The sequence below is a fragment of the Mizuhopecten yessoensis genome, unplaced genomic scaffold (assembly GCF_002113885.1).
Source record: "Mizuhopecten yessoensis strain PY_sf001 unplaced genomic scaffold, ASM211388v2 scaffold8231, whole genome shotgun sequence".
NCBI classification, from domain to species: domain Eukaryota; kingdom Metazoa; phylum Mollusca; class Bivalvia; order Pectinida; family Pectinidae; genus Mizuhopecten; species Mizuhopecten yessoensis.
The window spans coordinates 116,637-139,148 of NW_018407444.1; the positions used below are offsets into that span (position 1 = coordinate 116,637).

General features: G+C 36.9%; 2 protein-coding genes across 2 annotated transcripts; both read left to right on the forward strand.

The window, feature by feature from the left end:
- Positions 1 to 383: 383 nt before the first annotated feature.
- LOC110455474 (serine-rich adhesin for platelets-like) lies at positions 384 to 11,147 on the forward strand. Its single transcript, XM_021505633.1, has 6 exons — positions 384 to 420; positions 810 to 917; positions 2,256 to 2,363; positions 2,816 to 4,433; positions 10,545 to 10,599; positions 11,121 to 11,147. The coding sequence occupies exons 1-6, from the start codon at positions 384 to 386 to the stop codon at positions 11,145 to 11,147; spliced, it is 1,953 nt and encodes a 650-aa protein (XP_021361308.1).
- Positions 11,148 to 18,005: 6,858 nt separating this feature from the next.
- Positions 18,006 to 19,740, forward strand: LOC110455481 (cholecystokinin receptor type A-like). Its single transcript, XM_021505642.1, has one exon. It carries the CDS (start codon positions 18,051 to 18,053, stop codon positions 19,194 to 19,196), a length of 1,146 nt encoding a protein of 381 aa, XP_021361317.1. The 5' UTR covers positions 18,006 to 18,050; the 3' UTR covers positions 19,197 to 19,740.
- Positions 19,741 to 22,512: the final 2,772 nt, after the last annotated feature.

Sequence of the window (22,512 nt, forward strand, 5' to 3'; positions counted from 1 at the left end):
ACATATGCGAATCACATTATGCAAGAACATGTCATATTTCAGCAGTTTTCGTTAAACACTGCGTTTGTGCGACAACACAATGTATTAGGTTGATGATACTCGTTTCAGATTTTTTTATATTTGCTCGCCAGAGGCTCGCAAACATGAAAAGAAAAATCCAAAACTTGTATCATCAATCTAATATGAAGGGAAACTTATGACAGATCCTCTATGTCTGTCAAAATTGACATTAATAAAATACGAACTATCCTTCCACTTATTCTATGCGCCAAACGCTCCTATGTTTTAAGTCATTATGTTTTTAAACATTGTGTTGTCGCACAAACGCAGTGTTTAACGTTACATGAATATAATTTATCACTTAATTGTTTGCGTATTTACCCATGAAATATGACCTATCAGAAAGCCCTGTGATAGGTTGTAAGTTTCAATCGTTTCAATTGTGACGTCACGCCTAGGATAAGTACATGAAATCACATACTAGCCATCACGCTTATCAAATATAAGTCCATAAAACACTTTCCTGCCTCGTCCCTGGCACGTCCTGCTCTTTCAAGTGATGTGTTACAAATGTACCTTGAACGAGCAGGACGTGCCAGGGACGAGGTGGGAATGTGTTTTATGGACTTATATTTGATAAGTGTGATGGCTAGTATGTGACTTCATGTACTTATGATTTTATTAAAGTCATGTCATTGCTTTCCATATTGCCGGCAATCCGTTAGATGGAATGTTTGAATAATACAACGAAATGAATGAAAAAAAGCATTGTTTTCTAAAACGTTATACTATGTTGAATTTGTTTACAGCCATAGACCCCTGCGCTTCTGTCACCTGTAATGCTAATTCCCACTGCAACAACGGAGTATGTGAATGTAATCCTGGTTACGAAGCCTCTGGTTCGGGTTCCTGCTCCGGTAATGTATTAAGGAAAGTCATGTTATCAAAAGAGCCATATTTTATAGTCATAACAATATTTCAGTTCCTCCTGTACCTTATCAAAATTGACTTACTATACATGTAGATACGTAATAACAATTTATAATGATAACTCATACTTCTATATCAGCAGAAATATTTAGAGAGGTTCCTGTGAGATTAAAACTGTTAATCCTACAATTCGGATAACTCCGGATTCTTTATCTTAGGAAAAAGTTAATCTACCTCACCAACAAGTAAGTTAAAAGAAAATATCCCATTCTACAAAAAATTCATACGGACATATTAGTCATTACAAATTAGTATTATATATCATCACACTTTCGTCTCTGATAATATACATTTTGCCCATGTGTACAAGTGTTGTATTCGTATTCATATCAGTACCCGGGCTGATAAACAGTTTTTACACCAAACCGTCCCGATAACTAGTTATGACAATGCCTCACTTTTGGCCTATAGTTGAGCGTTCGCCCCTGTGAGGAAGGCTTTAGGTCCTGTCCCCTGGCCGAGACATACTAGAGTGTGTACAAATGTTCGTTTCTACTCCTACTAATCGCGCAGCAATTTAGGAGTGGGACGACTGGTTTGCCCGTTGTTAGGATCATGTGACCGGGTGTGGTATCCTGCTGTGTGTCTTCGAAAGTATGTTTCAGTGAGGTAGCACTATGCAGTCGGCATCAGTTCCGCGCTATCACAAGGAGACAAACACGAACATATCGAGCCTCCCAAAACACACGCGCATACACTACACGCATGCATCTTGCACACAGGGGAGGCCGTCCTGAAATTACCATAGCTGTTGATAGGACGTTATACGATACTTAACCAACCCAAACCATACCAAACGAGATTAAACATAGTCAATTGAATTGGATTGCTAATGGTATTTTCTCACCATACCAATTAGCGTTATGTTCCACTTGGGACAGGTCGGGCTGTTGAAATGCAGAGTAAGTTCGATGAGTAATGTATTGCCGCGAACATTAATTTGCAAACGAAAAAAGCAGAGGATATGTAACTTTAAACAGCCATTATTTTAACTCCCATAGAAACAGCTGAATGTGTGACTGTGATTCTGGTTACGGAGTCTCTGGTCTGAAATCCTGCTCCGGTAATGTATTTCGGAAAGCAATGCTATCACCAAAGTCTAAATTGATCCTTCATGTAGAAATTTCAGTTCTTGTTTTACCTTATAAAAACTGACTAGCTAGAGCTAAGTTATACTAATTCAAAACAATAACTTATACTCCTGAAGCAGCAGAAATATTAAAAATAAACAGTTCTTTAAAATTGTGCGTTGCATTTTATTACAGTCATAGACCCCTGCGCCTCTGTCACCTGTTATGTTAACTCACACTGCAACAACGGAGTATGTGAATGTGATCCTGGTTACGAAGCCTCTGGTCTTAATTTCTGTTCCGGTAAGACATTGTGAATCAACATGTTAATTCTGCAATGTGGCTTACTGTCCATAACTTTCAGGTTTCTCAATCTCAGAAAATATTAAATTAAATTATATTAAAGGACAATACAACATCTTATATACATTGTACTTGAGAAAAGTTAGAGCATATATCCTGTTATTTTTCAGAATTACACACGAGGCATGGATTGAAACGCATCATTTTAAAAAACATTTCTTGTGATATAAAACATAGTTCCGTTTTACACACATTCAATGATGTGTGCTAGCATTTCTTTGAGAGTAAGTTTAAATTGAACATAAAGGTAAATAAGACGTATTCAAATCCATATATTCACGTTTGAATTATATTCCATCTATCTGTGTTGAAAATATTTGTCATTAACTTCGTAGTGTGCACTATACTACATTTTTGCCTCTACACTGTACATCAACATTAAACTGTTTTAGTAATCCAAACTACAGCAGAGACATCAACAGCAGGCGAGACATCTACGTCTGAAACTACCAAAACCACAACAGCAGACGAGACATCGACATCTGGAATTACCCAAACCACAACAGCAGACGAGACATCCACATATGGAATTACCCAAACTACAACAGCAGACGAGACATCCACATCTGGAATTACCCAAACTACAACAGCAGACGAGACATCTATATCTGAAACTACACAAACCACAACAGGAGGCGATACATCTACGTCTGAAACTACCCAAAAAACAACAGCAGACGAGACTTCTACAACTGGAACTACCCAAATCACAACAGCAGGTGAGACATATACATCTGAAACTACCCAAACAACAAAAGCAGACGAGACATCTACATCCACGTCTGAGTCTGAAGTTACCCAAACCACAACATCAGGCGAGACATCTACGTCAATAATTACCCCATTCACAACAGCAAGCGATACATCTACGTCTGGAATTACCCAAACAACAACAGCAGGCGAGACATCTACGTCTGAACTTACCCAAACCACAACAGCAGACGAGACTTCTACATCCACGTCTGAGTCTGAAGTTTCCCAAACCACAACATCAGGCGGGACATCTACGTCAATAATTACACCATTCACAACAGCAAGCGGTACATCTACGTCTGGAATTACCCAAACACCAACAGCAGGCGAGAAATCTACGTCTGAAGTTACCCACTCCACAACATCAGGCGGGACATCTACGTCAATAATTCCCCCATTCACAACAGCATGCGATACATCTACCTCTGGAATTACCAAAACAACAACAGCTGTCGAGACATCTACGTCTGGAATTCCCCAAACAACAACAGCGGGCGAGGGATCTACGTCTGGAATTACCCAAACCACAACAACAAGCGAGATATCAACGTCAGGAATTACCCAATCCACAACCTCAGGCGAGACATCTACGACTGGAATTACCCAATCCACAACATCAGGCAATACATCTACGTCAGGAATAACCCAATCCACAACATCAGGCGGGACATCTACGTCAATAATTCCCCCATTCACAACAGCAAGCGAGACATCAACGTCAGGAATTACCCAAACCACAACAGCGGGCGAGATATCTACGTCTGGAATTACCCAAAGCACAACATCAGGCGAGACATCTTCGTCTACAATTACCCAAACCACAGCAGCCGATGTGATACATACAACTGATATTACCCTAACTGCAACACCAGATGAGACGTCTCTGTCTGGAGTCGCACTAACGACGACAACAGCAGAGGGAACCTCAATCAAATCAACCGATGCAAGCGCCCAGTCCTCAACGACAATTACTGCAATTACGTTTATATCTACCTTTCCAAGCGTTTCAACAACTTCATCACAACTGTCGGCCACCGTCGTTACTCCAACATCTAATGCCGAGTTGTGTCAGTGTCGGTGTACAGAAACAAATGTAACAAACGAACTGACTCTTGTAGAGTTAGTACAGAAACTCGAATCAGAGCTTAAGTTAAATGTTACGACTTTGTCCTCCTATCGTCGTAAACTGACTTGTGCATCTGACGATAGAACATCAGCACAGACAGTAGGTGTTTTGGGAATTTTTCTCATGGCCTTCCCTTTTACGTGCATGCTAATATCGGACATTGCATCTTCGTGTAGGTTTCTATATCAACACTATTCAAGAAACAGGCAAGTTAAAGCAATATGGTGAAACACTATTTTGAACGTCAGTCTTGTAGTATTTGTTGATTGAAATAAGTGTTCCTTACATTGTATATACAAGTTTTGTGTGTCGATATTCAAAATCACTAAATGGAAAATATATATTGCTATTTTCTACCATCATAGCAATTGCCTCTGCCCTATTCTTTGACTGTGGTGGTTACTGAGCATTATTGTGAACATTAATAGTTTGGAGGGTGTTCACATGAACAGTTGTTTCCCCAAGGAAAGACGTGCAAACCTTATATAAACTATTTATTATTTTTTTTACATTAAAACAGATGTTAGTTATCATAAGCATTGTTATTGAGCATTCACCCTAGCAAGAAGAAGGTTAATAGTTTTGCTTCCTACCGAGACAAATCACAGAATCGTTTCAAATGAATTTACTGCCCTTAGGTTGATATCCCGCTTTTAAGGAGTGTCGAAAACGACAGTGTAGTGCGTTGTCAGTGTAATGCGACCCATTAAGTATGCCTAGCTGCCATCTCGAGGTTAAGACATTTCAGTAAGTTGGCTTAAAATGGCCCTTTAGTGTCCCAAACATCCATGAACACTTCTGTATATGGCGTAAGGTGCTCTAGGGATGGTAAACCCAAAATTTAAACAAATTAGCCACGCTGTTTTCATTTCAATAGCAGCCCTAACGAAAGCTCAATTTCATATATTGTTTTCAATATTATTATGGGTTTTTTCATATCTTTAATTTATATTAATACACTTTTAAAATGAGATTTTAATATAAAAAAGTTGTTAAATGTCCTATACGTTGCCGCAACAAAACAGCAACTTCTGGCGGCGTTAGCAGCTTAATTTACCACGCAGTTTTGTTTGATTAGTATGAATCCTAAACCTAGGTGTGTGAACTGCTTACAACAGTTAGTCAAGTTAAAATCTAGTTTATAGATATTTTCCCTAAAATTTCAAGTAAAACAGAAGTATGTTGTAATTGTTAAGAAAAATGAGGGTATACACGTCTCTTTCAGTAATCCAGTGAAGGCTTAAATAGCTTTAAACATGCATAAAAGTGAATCACAGTAGTGAAGTACTGAAGGGGGTCAAACTAACCATTTAACAACTAGACGTATTTTGATAACTGTGCAGTGCCTTTTGAATCATTTTGACACTGGGTTGAAATTTAACAGTCCAATCTCTGGTAAACATCGATATACAACAGGGTTCCGTTGAAATTGGTCAAAGGATTTGTTTGTTTGTGTTTTACGTCCTATTAACATCCATGGTCATTTAAGGCAATACAATATGGCTGCCACACGAAACTGTATATCAAATTCAATAATGCATTCCGTTAGCATTAAACAATCCCTGTCACAAAATAATCCTCTTCCAATATTTCTCAAACATAATTGAGGTACATGCACACTAAATTTCAAAAAAAAATCAATAACTGATATGTTAATTTTCCAAGCTAAATAAAAGTCACAATTCTGGAAAAAAAAACAATTTTAAACCATGGAGACGCATATGTCGAGAAAAATGTGAGAAAATGTGTCAAATCTCAAGAATGATTACATGGTTTCTTTTTTATTGGATATTTTACAATAGTTCATCAAACTAACAAGACTTTTGATACAAGTCAAGCCTTATTACCTGAGTGAGAGAGAGAACCTGTAGTGAGTGCATGGTGTAAGGTAAAGTCTCACCTGCTTTGCATGCTTTTTTCCAACCTCAGTCAGCCTTGTTCGCTTTGAGCTCAGTTGTGATTTATTCAGGGGAAATATATACCATTATTCTGGAGAATTTCCATATTGTCTTTCATTTTTCTCGACAAATGCATCTCCATGGACATCCAACCTTATGATATTTACAAGTTTAATTTCTTTTTCCCTGAATTGTGACTTTTATTTAGCTTGGAAAATGGCCATATAAAAGGGTTTTTTTCTGAAATTTAGTGCGCATGTACCTCAATGATGGAGGAGGATTATTTTTTGACAGGGATTGTGTAATGCTAACGGAATGCATTATTAATTATTGAATTTGATATACAGTTTGGTCTGGCAGCCATATTGGAATGTCCTGAAGGACGTGCCATGTTTTGGCGGCGGAGGAAAAACCATTGACGTACCTTGCGACTGCCCCACGTATGCCTCGAACCCACGACCCAGTGGCGGAGGGCTAGTGGAAGCAGAATGTCAGACACCTTAACAACTTGGCTACCCCAGCCCCTCAAAAGTCAAAGGAGTAATGTGATAAAGTATAAATTTAGCACCAATAATCTAACAAGGCAAGGAATTGCAAGGCAATCCAACGACCAGCTGTCGTTTCCTTTCACGTAGTGAAAATCTTTCTTCTTTGTTTTATCCGTTCTATATTTGATGTAGGTATGTATTAGTCTGAGTATACATTGGAATGCATCATTATAACTTGTTTGTCTATTTCTAATCTATTTTTTTAAAGGTAACGGGGAGGGGTTTCTTTACACATGTGATAAAACCTTCAACAATTCCTGCTTATACGATTTGAAATTAGAATTAACAGGCCCCTTTTAATACTGTGGCTGTAGCATAGTTGTATCTTCTGGGTGTGTCATATCATACCAGTGCGCGACCTACATTATCGATGGCTGCTCTACCTGTGCTGGCCTTAGTGGCCATGTTTCCGTTCACAGCCTGGTTCGTTTAACGATACGCAACATTTTGAATTAGGTAGGAGATGCCATGTTGTTTAAGTTTATAAAGTAATCCTGCGTGCCATACCCTATCGAAAGCTGTAGAGAAATCACAAAACACAAATGCTGTGTGTTTGCGTATTTCTAAGGACAGAAGAAGAGAGTGATATATTTTAATGAGTTTGTGAGAACATGAATGGTTTGGCAAAAATCCTGATTGATATTTATAGAATAAATCGTTTTCCTTAGGTTATTTATAAATATACTTATATACTACTCGTTCAAAAATGTTCCCTACACACCTTAGTAAAGATATAGGTCTGTAATTCGAAACAGCGTAGATGTTACCTGATTTAAATATTGGCATGACTTTAGCAACTTTCCATTTGTTTGGATAAAGGCCTAACTGCACAGAGAAGTTAGAATATATTGAGAGGGGGAGGGCGATTTCTTTCGTTCTATATTTTAGAATTCTATGACTAATTCCATCAAGTCCTGTTGCTTTGTTAATATTTGTATAATATCTTCTGATGGTGTTGTTTATCAAATGAAGGTAATGGTTTGTGTCTATCAAAGTCGTTAAGTGTAGATATGGAAGTAAAGTAAGTATTGAATAGTTAACATTTTTGTTCGTCATTGATAACGTAATCACTAGAAGATTCATTATAAAGCGGAAATGTATCAGTATTAGAAGTGCCTTTTATAATAAGCTTGATAGGTTTCCAATTTGTTCTGTGTTCAGATTTAGTTTTTTCTATAAAATAGTCAATATTCTCAAAAAACATCTATTTGGCTCGTTTAATCATATGATTTGCTTTATTTCTGGCCCGTTAATATTTTTGTTTATTCATATCAGTATTTATTCGAAAAAAGTATTTTTTTTTCAGTCTATCACGGTTGATCATGTTTACGAATTTGAACATACAGTTGTGTGACCGCAGAACGCACCACAAATATCGTGCGCACACCGTGCATACATCGTTCACACACCGTCCGCACATCGTTCACACATGGTGCGCACAACTGTGCAATTTAACAATCGTTCGTCCCGTTGTGCGCTTCTCTCCGCACAACTGTGCGATTGGGTACAATTTGTAGATCAATATTACGGAATGAAAAAAATACGGAGAGGTTATATGCAATAATAAAAACGGTATGTATTACTGTAATTTCTCATCACAGTTATGAAGATTATGTACAGTTTTACAATGCGTGTAACACAGCTTTACAGTGACCGTTAGACTGGGTTTTGCTCCGAGGTAACAGAACAGGTAAATAACAATTTGATGAGTGACCACTGAAAACTACGGTCCAGGTACATGTACAAAGTGACTACGTTTACCTGTATACGGGACTGTGTTGTGATTTCACATGTGTCGATTAAGGTCGTTAAAAAAATACCGAAAACACAATTTCCAAATTTAAGAAAGTATAGACATAAAGATAAGCTTATAGATGTAGGTAGAATATGGAAACATAAAAAACAAGTTTAATTGTTTAAACACGAAACCGTATATATTGTTAAGGCATTCCTCAATTTACACCAACCACGATTGTTATCGCACAACGTTCGTCCATAGTGCACACAAATGTGCGCATGCAATGATCGTCCAACTTTTTATTGTTAGCACACCATGCACACATCGTTCATACACCGTGCACACATCGTGTGCACACTGCACATCGTGTAACGTTATGCGATCTTACAACTGTACTTGGAGGGGATGCACTCATCTACTGCATATAAAATATTGGTTGTGAAAACATCGCACATACTATTTAAATCTACAAGGGCTCACCACTGATCTTCCTATAATATATTATTAATAAGTGTTCTTAATTTGACAATATCGGTTTCACTGTAGAGCCATACCTTTCTTTTAAACGTATTTGCTATTTGTTTAGGTGCATCTGTAATTGCAAACACATCATCATGCTCACTTATACTTTTATCAACGACTATAACTTCAGATAGAAAAACCTTTATGTTGTCGCTAACTATAATTGGATCAAGTAAAATTGAGGATCAATGAGTGGTTCTAGTTGGCCCAGTAATAATATTCGTCATGTTTAATGTAGAAAGCGTATTTTGAGATTCCCCCCTGGCAAGTTTAAAAAAATCAACAAAAATCAACATTTATATCACCGAATAGTATCACATTGTTAGAAATGTCGAATGCCAAATCAATAGCGATTGGATAAGGAAACGCAGGATAAGAAATTACGTATTCAATTGTCTTGAATAATTCAACTCGGTCAAACGACTACATGTATACTGGTCTGTGTTCACTACATGCAGTGTGTAAAAATCACTCAACTGTGTAGGGTACCGCTCGTTGTGAAAGAATAAGAAAAACAAGATATGTGCAGGCATTGTCAATAAATATAACAATACATATTGTCATACCACTTGGAACTGTACTTTTGACAGATACACATCGCTTCAGGAATTTCAATTCAATTTCAATGTCTTCTCAATATGGTACCACCGACAGCAGTTCAAGGGGGTCAGACGGTTGGTTTAATTTGGAGAGCCTGACGCATCAACACCATGTTATGAATGCTAATGGTTCCAAATGGAGAGTAATGTCAGACGTTCGAGGGAGAATAGGCGCGTTGACGACCGACCGCGATTTAGACGTCCACGCGAGACATGACGTTTCGACGTGAAGACAGAGCCATTCGTCTTGAGCATTTGCGTAAGCGTCATCTAACTGCAATGTAACTTTAACTGCAGTTAGCGTCATATTCATCTCAAATCTGTGAGAAATAGATCGCGCGCGAGCGGTTAAGTCGATACATCCCTCACTCATGTCGTCCTTGCAGGTATGGCGTAATTATTGTACCTGCTGGCCCCATTGCATGATCGTAAGAGGCGACTAAATTTGGGATCTTATCTTTTCTCTTATTTTCTAAACAACTCTCTTCTTCCTTATGTCTCCCTTGACAATCCCTAATTTTTGACCTTTAGTTGAGCGTTCGCCACAGTGAGGAAGGCTTTGGATTCTGTCCCCTGGCCGAGACATACCAGAGTCTGTAAAAATGGTAGTTTCTACTCCTGCTTAACGCTCAGCAATTTAGGAATGTGACAACTGTTGTCAATATAATGTGACCGGATGGGGTGTCCTGCCGGGTGTCTTCGGTAGTATGTCAAAGTTTCAGTGAGGTAGCACTATAAAGTCGGCATCAGTTCTGCAGTATCACAAGGAGACAAACACGAACATATCTCAGCCTCCAGAAACACACACGCATACACTACGCACATGTATATTGTACACATGGGAGGCCGTTCTTAAATGACCATAGCTGTTGATAGAACGTTAAAAAAATACTAAACCAAACCCTCACTCATGTACGTCGCATGTGTCATATGGTTGGGTTGGCGGAATACGTTCCTTGGACATTTCTAATGAAGCAGTGGAGACGAGATTGGTTTTTTTACTTTTTCTTACTGACGGTCGATGGTGTATATGCCGTCCTCATGGGGAACGCTTCGCAGACACTCGTGCTATCGAGAGGGTTATATTTGGGGATGGATCAGTTATGATATGGGGAGTAATATGTCATATTATAAAATCACCTTTGATTATACCTGAACTGCAGTTCCTATTTCTAAAAAGCATTGGGTTGATATGCAATTTTGGTGATACACACACGCATACACTACGCGCATGTATATTGTACACAGGGGAGGCCGTTCTTAAATGACCATACGATTTAAAAAAACAAATCTGACTAACGCTGAAACTAGGATTTGTTACAGCCAATACTTTTCAACCCAGATGCCAAGTAAATCGATCACAATCAGCACTTACTAGGTTTTGTTATACAGGTGTTAAGATAAAAAAAATCAATGGATAGATATTATTATGTATTAAAACTCTGTTTTTCAAACAATCTAAGAAATGTATGGAAAAAATCATATTAACATTTTTTTCGTATGATGATTACAGTTCAAACGTTTCAACAGCACAAAATAATTGTACAGAATGCAATTGTTAAAATGTACAAACCAACCATTTATCCCGATTTTGTTCTTCACATTGTGTATCGAAACAGATTGTTATATGTAAAGCAAAACGGTATTTTGATATGTCGTAAAAAGCTCAAAATTTACAAAAATAAAATAAAAATACTATGGCTAGGCCATATATACTCTTAAATCTCGTAAATAAGCCATGACTTATTTTAGTTTTAGTAAGAAGAATTCCCGGCTTATTTTAGAAGCCGGCCTGTTGTCGAAAACATTCAGACTGTCATAAAATGAGTACGTGTTCGGCTTATGTTCATGGTCGTTTTACTTTCGTAGATATCGTCGATTTGTAACTGGAACGAATGCCCGTGATAGTGGTCAAATTTCAGGCTAGTTTGCAGTTGTAATTATGCATATAAAGCACAAAATTATGACTCAGATCCGGGGTATTTGACTAGTCACCAGATTGGTCGTTCACACGCAAAGTGTGACCTCTTTCACAATGACGATAACCCAAGTCATTGTTAAACCCTCCTCGCTGCGATCATAATCTCGGTCACAAAAAGCCGTCAAATTATATAATCTCCGTCTTTACCTATGCACCAGTTGTTACTTCATTATACATTTCTTTGAGATGTTTGTGTAAGAGGCGATTGCTTTTTTGTAATTTTGTTTGGTGTGTGCCGATATGTGCACGTATTTAGCCTCGCATATCCGGGTTTATCAACGAAAATGAACCGCGATATGCCTACTTAAACCAGTATTTTTTGTTTGTTAAAAGAATGTCAACACAGAAAATGATGTATACTCATTAAAATGATTAATAAAATACACATGTTATTGAGATTTAACTTGAAATAGTAGGTATTTGGTTCACTTAAGTAGCTCTATTTTCATGGCATTCGGAACATCTTTTGATCCAAATCTATCTTCAATTGAAAAATATCAATGGTTTCGTATTTGGCAAGATATACATTTTGATTGATGCGAGACAACTTTGAAATAGCGTTTACACTGATGTAACAGACATGTGCAAATACAACAAATACGTAGGCAGCTAATTTCCGAGAGAAAATTGACTGCATATTGAAAGCAAATTTTAAAAACTGGCCTTTTTTCGAAGCCAACTAAGAGATATATGTGACTGCTAGGAATGCAAGATGTATTTCAAAAGACTGTCTAATTTTAGGGTAAAGATATATATCTCTTAATATACAAAAGCCGTGAGAATAGATAGAAGTATGTAACATAAACGAATTCCTGTCCATGTGTCATGACATTAACTTGAAACGCAATATAAACGTGTTTTGATATTCACTTTGATCCAACATAAGTTTACATCAACATTTCTTCACATGATAAGCCAGGCAGGCATGCTTTAACGTATATCTAGGCCATGGAAATCCCGTTTCACAAATTACCTTCTTTTGAAAAAAATAATACATAGGCTGCTCTGGAGTTATGTTACATAAACATGTATCATACAATACCGTCGCCGGAAAATAAATACGGGAATTAAATATTTCCTAACATGCCAGCATACTGGAAGACCGAGTCATTTGTTATGGTAATTTCTGGTCTCATAAAGAGTAAAGAAAAATTAACTTGAATGTATTAACCAATTTCTGTTTTAAACCGACATGCGTAGATGCTCTACCTTTTTTCACATAAATAGCCACAATAGTGGGTGTGGTTACAGTAGAGGGCTTACCTACTGTGGTGGGTAGACTTACAGTTGTGTGTTTGGTTATAGTGGTGGGTCGGCTTTTGTCATTCGCTCGGATGTATTTCAGTTTAAGGAAAATTGCAACTTGATCCACTAGATCATACTGAAACCAAAGTCAAACGCTCAGTCGGGATGGTTAAAACTAAGTTCGTTTCTAGCCTATGAAAACTATTCATCCTAGCTACAAATATTCACAACCCATGTCTATTCGTAAGATCATGACACACAGTTGTACTTCACAGTGTACTTATCCGTACCACGACTACAATGTGCTGAAGAGAGTTTTGTTTTTGGACATCATTTTAAGACACTGTATTGCAACAAAGGACCAGGGGTGTTAAGTGTCATTTTCGCCTCATCGGGGATTTCGAACTAGTAGCTACATGCATGTATATTCGTAATCTGGCATAAATGAAGTGCGCAATTGTGAAGTTTCAAATTCATTCGACAACTGGTTTAGAAGATACGGCATTACAAAGAGAGACATAGACCCGTATTTTCATAATCAAATGCGTGAATATCGTCTATTGTGCGCTATTTGGTTGAAATTAAATAGGCCATTTTGAAGGAAATTCACTCAACATTCTTCAATTTTCGAAAGCCTCCGCAAGCAACAAACAAATAAATATTTGACATGCTTAAACATTGTCATACCAGTGTTTATTCATAGAAAGATTTTTTTGTTTGTCACATGTGGAGGCTTTCATTTCTGCATGCTTAGTGTCCAAAAACACCATAGTTTGACTATTTATACATAGTAACGCAGTTCCGTTGCTATGGTAGGGCAGCGACGCATGCGAACTTAAAAAAATATACACCAAGAAAGATAGCCCCATTTAGTCAATCAATATGATGTTTATAACAGAAATTGGTAAATAAATTCAATTTTCTTTAAAAAAAAAATGGGGCAAAAAATGACACATAACGCCCCAAGTAATTTCTTCTGGGGTTTGATTAAAATAGCCCACGTGTTATGCAAAGAGCTTTTATATTAATTCATGATTGAAAGTTTTAATAAAAATCATGTACAAAGATCTAACAGACTATTCAAGGCATATGGCTTAACATCCAACTGTATATACGAAAAGAAAATCAAGTATTGAAGAAATTATTTGCTTGATTAGTTTTTTAATGTGTTTGTCGCTTAACATTACTGAATAAATATATGATATTAAGTTACAGCTGGATACTATACACAAACTGGTTGATGCTGATCATGATTTGTATTAATGATTTTGAAGCTGTATCTGTAATACTTCTAACCCATCCACGCCTATATCGCAGTGTTTGTATAGTCTGACTGTCGTACCACATCCTCTCGTGTTATTACCGGATTTCCGTATACGTGGTCCGTCCTCGGTTCTAATTTTACGAGCCTGACGTCGATGTCGTCTGCTTCGTTTCCCATAACGATAACTAAACATACATTTTGTACACCATGAGTTGGAAACAAATCTTGTTAACGACAAGAAACGCTTTTCTGAAACAGGTATTATCATTAAACTATGGACATTAGTAGACAGTGGGGTTGTAAAATGTATGCAGATATATTTGGATTCGTGGTACAAGGAGACCGCATGTAGTGGTGTACTGTCGATGGTATGCTTTTAGCATTAATAACGAACATTTTGTGGTAAATATTAGACAAAATGTCCAAGTCATGTTGTAGGGTTAATTTCAAAACAACTGAACGTTTGCATTGGACAGTAGTTACATATGTATTCGCTAGGGAACACGTGTTCTGAGACATATAAGTTATCAACCTTAATTACAAGCGTCACGGACAATTTACTAGTTGTTTAAACTGCCATGTAAGATTTAAAACAAATTATAGATGGTCGTTTAAATTCAGGCTACTTCTACAAGACGTATAACCATAGCTCTGCTTCTACGCTTCATTTTTCATGTTCACTATACTTTGTGTGTGTGTACATGTGTAGGGGTTAGTTACCTTTCTCACACTCGCGCTTTTTGTAGGTAGTGTTTGGTAGGCATTCAGTAGTATACGTATCTTGTCGAATCTATCGGAGCTCCAGTTCGGCCCTAAAACCACTTTTGGAATGTCCGACTCACGATCAAATTGTTTCCGACTTGAAATCAGTGAAAACAAGCTGTCCAACTCACGGTAAATTTGTGTCCGACTCGCGATAAATGCTGGGGTTTTACATATTTGATGTGTTTTAAAGCTATTCTTCTTGTATGAAAGCAGGAGACATTAGTTAATCCCCGAGAGATCCGATTGCTTCCCATCGGTTACTTTTCCTTTCCATTCGTCACGTTACCAACGTACAGAGATGGCCTGTTGTAACATGTGTCCGATTCACGATCAGTTTACCCTATGCGTATATGTATACATGTGTGTGTGTAAGTGTATGTGTGTTTGTGTGTATGTAACAGTTGTGAGTTACACGTACCAGTTGTCATTTTAAAGCCGGTAGTTGACATAAGACAGCCGTATATAATGTAAGGGTTTCATGACCACATATGGAAATCGTTGCAAACATGGTGGCTACAGTAGTAATCTAGTCTCGTTCAACATTTCATTGGTCAAAGGTAGACACACCCTTTCAACATTTAGAGTCAAAATTACATTGAATATTTTAATTCATGAAAATCTTACCTGTACATACATTCCTGAAGTATCCGTGTTTTCTCTATACATGAAATAATTTTCTTACATTGTTCCTGATAATAGTGAATAAATGGATACTTAAGGGATGCATATACAGGAAAAATTGTCTTGACATTTGAAGCATTTTCATACATTGTTCTCGATAATAGGGAATACAGGTACATTTTTCATTAATTTCATTATTTTTTTTAATGTTTTAATGGCGTTGACATAACGTCCGGGAACGAAAGTAAAAACACTGCCCTCTGGTGATGGTAAGATTAACATACTGTGTTTGACCAGACTCTTGACTTACAAGTGAGCAAACGTCTGGTTGAACGAGACTACGGAAAGTTAAGATAACATCACGCGTGATCTGCCATGGCGGTCAGTTCTTCATTTCTTTTTCATGATAGAATAAGCTAAGTTTGTGAAAAAAAGTTAACGAAATACAGGAACGATTTGTTATTTTAACAGTCATACATTAATTTGATATTTTTATACTCATATGATAAGTACATTTTATGCAACCTTACAGATTGAACACTTTCGAATTTGCTCCTTAACCCGGCGTAGGACCGACGATGCAATATACAAAAATTGTCTCGTCGTCAGAAGCTGAGGTTTTGCAGCTCATCAAACTTAATGGTGTCCTCCCATTTAAGGTACTTATACTAAATGATGTCATCAATCTTCATGTATTCTTGTGAAGTTGCTTTGCGCTGATATTACAGTGCAATGCTGTGTTTTGTGCAAAAGTTTTCATCAGAAATGATTACATATTGAACTATGCACTGAATTTGTTTTGTCTGTTTATCAAATTTTACTGTTTATTACATTTTCAAAGTACCAACAACGACGAAAATGTTAATATATAAACAGTTGGGGTATTCAAAGCGTAATCTGTGGCGAAATGTTTGAGTGACGTCACGCTTGCTTCAACGAAATTCTACCGCTTTCCTCTATTAAAGGACAAGATTTCCTTCAAAGGATGCTAACACCCGTGTGACTCAAAACAGTAAACACCGACATTTAATACCATAGCAACCACCTTCTCGACCGTCGCTTCGTCTGTAGCTCAGCAGAAAATCCTACTTTAGATGCCGTGAATAGAAAGACAACCGTTCCGATTGGTCAATGCTAAAAGATATTAACATGTGTTGTAGTTGGTCATGATGTGTATAGTATTGCAAGTGTGTTACTGCTTACTATACAAAAGTCCTATCCGGGACCATCTTATATCAGCCCGCACGATCCATACCTGCCCGACACACGCTATACCGATTAGCTTCCGGATCAACACATCTAACAAGAGGCCCAGGGGCCTTAATAGCTCACCTGGAAATGAATTTATTTAAAACCTGCTGAATACCATACAGGTTTATCAAACGAGAACAAGAAGCAAAGTTGCAAGAAGAACTACAAGTGAATCTGTTTTGGTGAATAAGACACCAAGAGATTGAGTTTCCATGTTATGTCCCAAGGAGGTAGTTTCCCGGGATTGGTCTGGGGGAGTCACATCCTCCGGGCCAGGTGAGCTAAAAAAACACGCCTCATTCACACTTGATTTGGGTTACTGCTAGCATCATGATACATCAAGATATGCACAACGCATAAAATACAACAGATTTTATGCTATATTATGTTCATTATCCCGTAGAAACCCTCGACCATTCGATACTGGTAATGTATGGAAACGGTCACATGATTATTCGGAACATTGTGACAGATATCACTTTTTATATTTGTCAGTTTGAAAGTTATCATTTATACCAAATTGCTAGAGAGAAAAATACGTTTTTGTTGTTACCGGTTTGATACTATTCATATTTCACAAATATGGTAGAATTCCGATAATTTATCACGAGTGCGAACACCAGAAACGTATAAAGCCAGTGCTATATAAAATGTACGTCTCGGCGTACATGTAGCACGGAGTAAAAAGTAGCGGTATATGCTTCTTTATTACGTACGAGTGAAACATACACTTATATATAGTACACAAAGGAAATAATTAAAGTCCTTTTTATTTAACATAAAAAGCCTTTTAGAATAAATAATGACGCAGAATTCTGATCCTAAACATTGTAGTTTTGATAAGGAAACATTCAAATCTAAAACTACTTGTACATTGTATACAATGCATATATAGATTCACTCTATTAAAAATAAAAACACTGTTTCAGGCTTTTGGATTTCTAATACTCACAAATCATCCTTTTTTTAAGGATAATATATATATATTTTTTATATACATTAAACACACAACTACATGTCAATGATGTTTGTAGCTTTCGTGCTATATCCAAAAGTATTGTTATAACGAATTATATTAAATGACCCTAGTTAAGATTATTTCTCCTATACTTATCCAAGTTAAAAGTGTGTTAATAGGACACCTTATAAGTGTATATATGTATAAGGAAAAGCCAAACACATACACGGATACATGTGCTAGAGAGGATATCCTTTGAACTAGCAAGGCGGAACAAGTCACCGTGTCCTTGAGCGTCATTTCTGCAGGCGAATACACAGGAAACGCGTTCTATTGTTACCCATGCAAGTCCATCACGATGGAGGTGTTTAATGCAGCTAATATATCCGAAGATGTACTCGCCTGGAACAGTGAACTGGCTATGTCACTGGTCGTTATAGATGTATTCCTCGGACTTTACATCATTTTTGGCGTTTTCGGCAACGTTATGATAATCTACATTTACAATACGCGATTGAGCATAAAGATAGACGATCGCATATTCATTCTAGCCCTAGCGGCAGTAGATATCGTTGTCTGTGTTACCGGTCCGGCGTTCTCTCTCACACGAAACATCCTTCCCGTGGCATTTTACGGGAACGTCGTCTGCAAGACCCTTTGGTTCTTCACGAAGGCCATGAATGCAGTTTCAGTAGAGCTCGTACTGGTCATAGGCGTGGAGAGATATCTGAAGATATGTCGACCTTTTGGGGTTCAGATGAACAGCAAAGCAAAGATGATCATCCTAGTGGCATCCGTGATTATCTGTTTCGTTGGACATACTCCGATCTTCTTTTTCTACGGGCAGATACCTGTTATTAACATCTCGCGTAATATTACCGGACACAGATGCGGACGAATACACGACGAGCACGAGAGCTCTCTCAGTGACACTGGTTATTTGTACTTATTGGTGATATTTGTGCTTGCCGTCGGAACTCTCGGGTTGATAGTTTTGCTTTACGTTATGATTGGACGACGGATCTACAAACGTATTAAACGCCGCGCCAAGTCATCTCCAAGCAAATCCTCAGAACCTGACCCAGCCTCCGAAGCAATATCAACAACAACAACGGAAAATGACACCAATAGCTCAAGAGAAGTCAATAGCGTTCGAAAATCCAACCTGCCGTCGAATGCATCCATCCAAAAGGGCGGACATTCAAAGCGTCGAAGGACGTCATCTGTGTCTATAAAAAACTGGCGAGAAAAACACCGTTACTCACTTATGTTTCTATTGATAGCCGGTATTTGCGTCGTGATGTACATACCAACTCTGATCGTGAACCTCGCCGTAAACCTCGATTCTGTGTACTTCTGGAATTACACATCTCCACATTTACGACAACTGTACTTGTATTTCTTTCAGGTGTATATAGTGAACCATGTTGTAAACCCGTTCATCTACGGCTATTTCGACAGTGCATTCCGAACGGAAGTGAAGCAGATATTATGCAAAAGATAATGGAGTTATTTGCGAATATTCATTTTGTTTCCGTAACTGTAGAAGACGAAAAACGTTAACTGGAAAACAGTTTTTCTTCCTTGAAAGAAGAAGTATCATCATATTGTTTTTTGAAACCGCTGCGATTGTAGGTACCCAGAAACATATGTAATACACGTTTGTATTACATATGTTTCTGGGTACCTACAAATATCGTGCTATTTATCTAATTATCATATGCTATATATTGTCAAAGCATTAATGTGAAGAAGGTTGACACGAAAATAAGGTTGATGCCATTATCATGTTCTTACCTTGATAGGCATCATTTATGCTACAAAGACATACAAGTATTCTGAAAAAAATCACAATTGTGGCAAAACGTACAGGCCATTCTTTTCATATATAAAATCAGTACTATATATATATAACAGAATGCATATTGAAGAGTGTATCAAATTTAAAATTAAACTTATTGTTTCCAATGTAAAGCCATACAATAAACATGCATATCTTGTTTTTGTTACATGAATAAATTCGATGAAAATATAATCTGTTACTTTGTAACTGAAGCACATAGTCAATCGACATTGAACACCGACACGAAATATTAATTCGAGACCGACCGATTTGTGAGTCACTGTAAACGATGACACAAGATGTAAGACCCAATTAGTAACGTGCCGGTCTATTCACAAGACGATGAAATGCGTATTGTGACAATTCACCCCTGTTGCTAATCTCTTACTCTCTCAAGTGGGGCCTAATACGACTAAGCTGCGATAACGTAGCTTCTGACGACGAGATGTTTTTTTTTATATATATATATTGCATCGTTATGAGGCCGGGTATTGAAATTTCAGTTTTTTTTTATATATATATATTCCATCGTTATGAGGCCGGGTTTTGAAATTTGTGTTTTTTTTATATATATATATTGCATCGTTATGAGGCCGGGTATTGAAATTTGTACTAAATTAGACTGAACAACTGTAATATCTCGAAACGTAACATTCTAGTGTCTTATTTCAACATGTGAGCCCCCTTTATAGCTCTTGTTTTTTGTTTGTTTTTTGTTTTGTTTTAGAGATTGCACGGCACCCTCGTTAATAATATATTTTTTTCAATTTTGAAACCTCGGGTGAATCCGGGAAGTTAGATTTTCTGGTGTTTCCAGGTAAAAACAACAAACATGTACATGTAACTAACGAATCATGTCGTAATTGTAACGATTATTTCTCAACAATAACATACCAGCAAATCAAAACTTGTGTCATTTAAATCTTGATCAACATATTGCCGTCCGTTTTCGCCTCAATCTATTCAACCTGACCGCCAAAACTACTGTACTTATTATTTTTTTTAGGTTTAAAACGTGTTCGCTAGACTCGGACTCGGGACTTAGAACTCGGTTACTGGCATGCAATCTCATATGTAATGCTAATTCTTGACTGCGGTGTTTATGTTGTTAATAAACCATATCGACAATTTTGAGACATTATTTTTTACAAATAAATTTAAAAAAAAAGTTTTTTACAGTGGAATTGTATAGTACATGATTTTACATTTTTGTCCACTTCCCTTAACAAAATTACATTTCTGTCCGTAATTATTTTTTATATTTTAATGAATATTGAAACAAATTTTGAGAAATCAATTTCAAATTGTGAAGTTAATAGACGAAATTACGGAAGATTATTAGGGCAATGTAGAAAACATATTTCAAGTTAATATCTTTTTTCTTTTTTTTTTTAGGTTCATTTCATAAATATGTATATACATATACTGCTTCCATGCAGATATATATAAACATATATAAACATTTTGATAGGGGAAGCCAGGGTTGGGGAGCCCTGGAATCAGCCCCTGAACAATATGATGTCCTCACGCAGGAGAGTTCTCATTCAGCATCCATCAGTCAAACAATAAATAAATAAATAGGAAGGGCTAAGGGAAAATAAAATATTTGCAAATAGAGTACAGGACAAGAACGCAAAACATACTTCTTTCACATCCTTACAAATTCCATATACAACATAATATTACAAACAAGGATAAACATAGCACGTCTAGTATAAACAAAAAACATAATACACATACAAATACATCCACATACAATGTACATACGCATACACACATACATGAGACAGACAGACAGACAGACAGACAGCCAGACATATAATCGGATGTATCAGTATGCACGCATAATTTCGAGCAGTTTAGAAACAGTAATAAATACACTGTGCAAACAGTGTCAGATGTACATATATATATATACACATGTGTATGAATATTTCTATGACACATGCATGTGGTCATTCACATTGATATGGACATATACTGACATACATTTTTAAATAGCATTTTATAACCGGTTTTCATACAGGTTTTTATGTCCGCTAAATGTTTTATTATAAAACAAAAACAAACAAAAAACAGCACATACATCCACTCACACCATAACATACCGGATATATGCAGTTCTATTTTTATCAGATTACAGTATTTCACCACAAAATCAAGATGAAATTTAAATATTCATTTCAAAATATATAAACAAAGATACAAAGATGTATGAATTGTGTAAACTTGCTTTTTCAATCTGTTACAAAATATCTTTCCATTCAAACCATATTTGATCAAATATTTCATTGCGTAAATTTTTTGAGGCTGAATATTTTTCGATGTTATATCGGAATGCTAGACACTCAATCAAACCATCTAACCTGAGTCTTTGTTTTTTTTCTTGATACAGTGTATACATAATATTTTGCATAAAGGATGATAAAGTTTATTGGTAAGGCAACATTTTCTGTCTCTCCAGATAATACTGTTTCTAATCTAAAATCAATTAATTTATCTAAGTTGTGGTATATTTTGTGTTTCAAATCCAAAGTCTGAAAGAATGAGGACATTCCCAGAAAATATGTTCTATTGATTTAAACATATTTTATTGTAATTTATATACAATGGGAGTTGGGAACAAGTTTTACAACTTATATTAAGCCCTTTCCCTACAGTATATTACTACAAATTATCAAGATGGCATATAACATATATATTTACATTTGCTTTAATTGAGAGACAGAGAGAGAGAGAGAGAGAGAGAGAGAGAGAGAGAGAGAGAGAGGGAGAGAGAGAGAGAGAGAGAGAGAGGGAGGGGGGGGGGGGGGGGGATAAGGGAAGAAGTAGGAGACAGGACTAGGGTCAGAGGTTGAAGAGAAAGGAGTGGGATTGATAGTTAGTCAAATCTACCCCGATCTTCCCAGGAAATGCTGTGCAGCCTTGGCTATGGCAACCCGCCAAGCGCATAAGTCATTACTCGTCATGGAGGGTC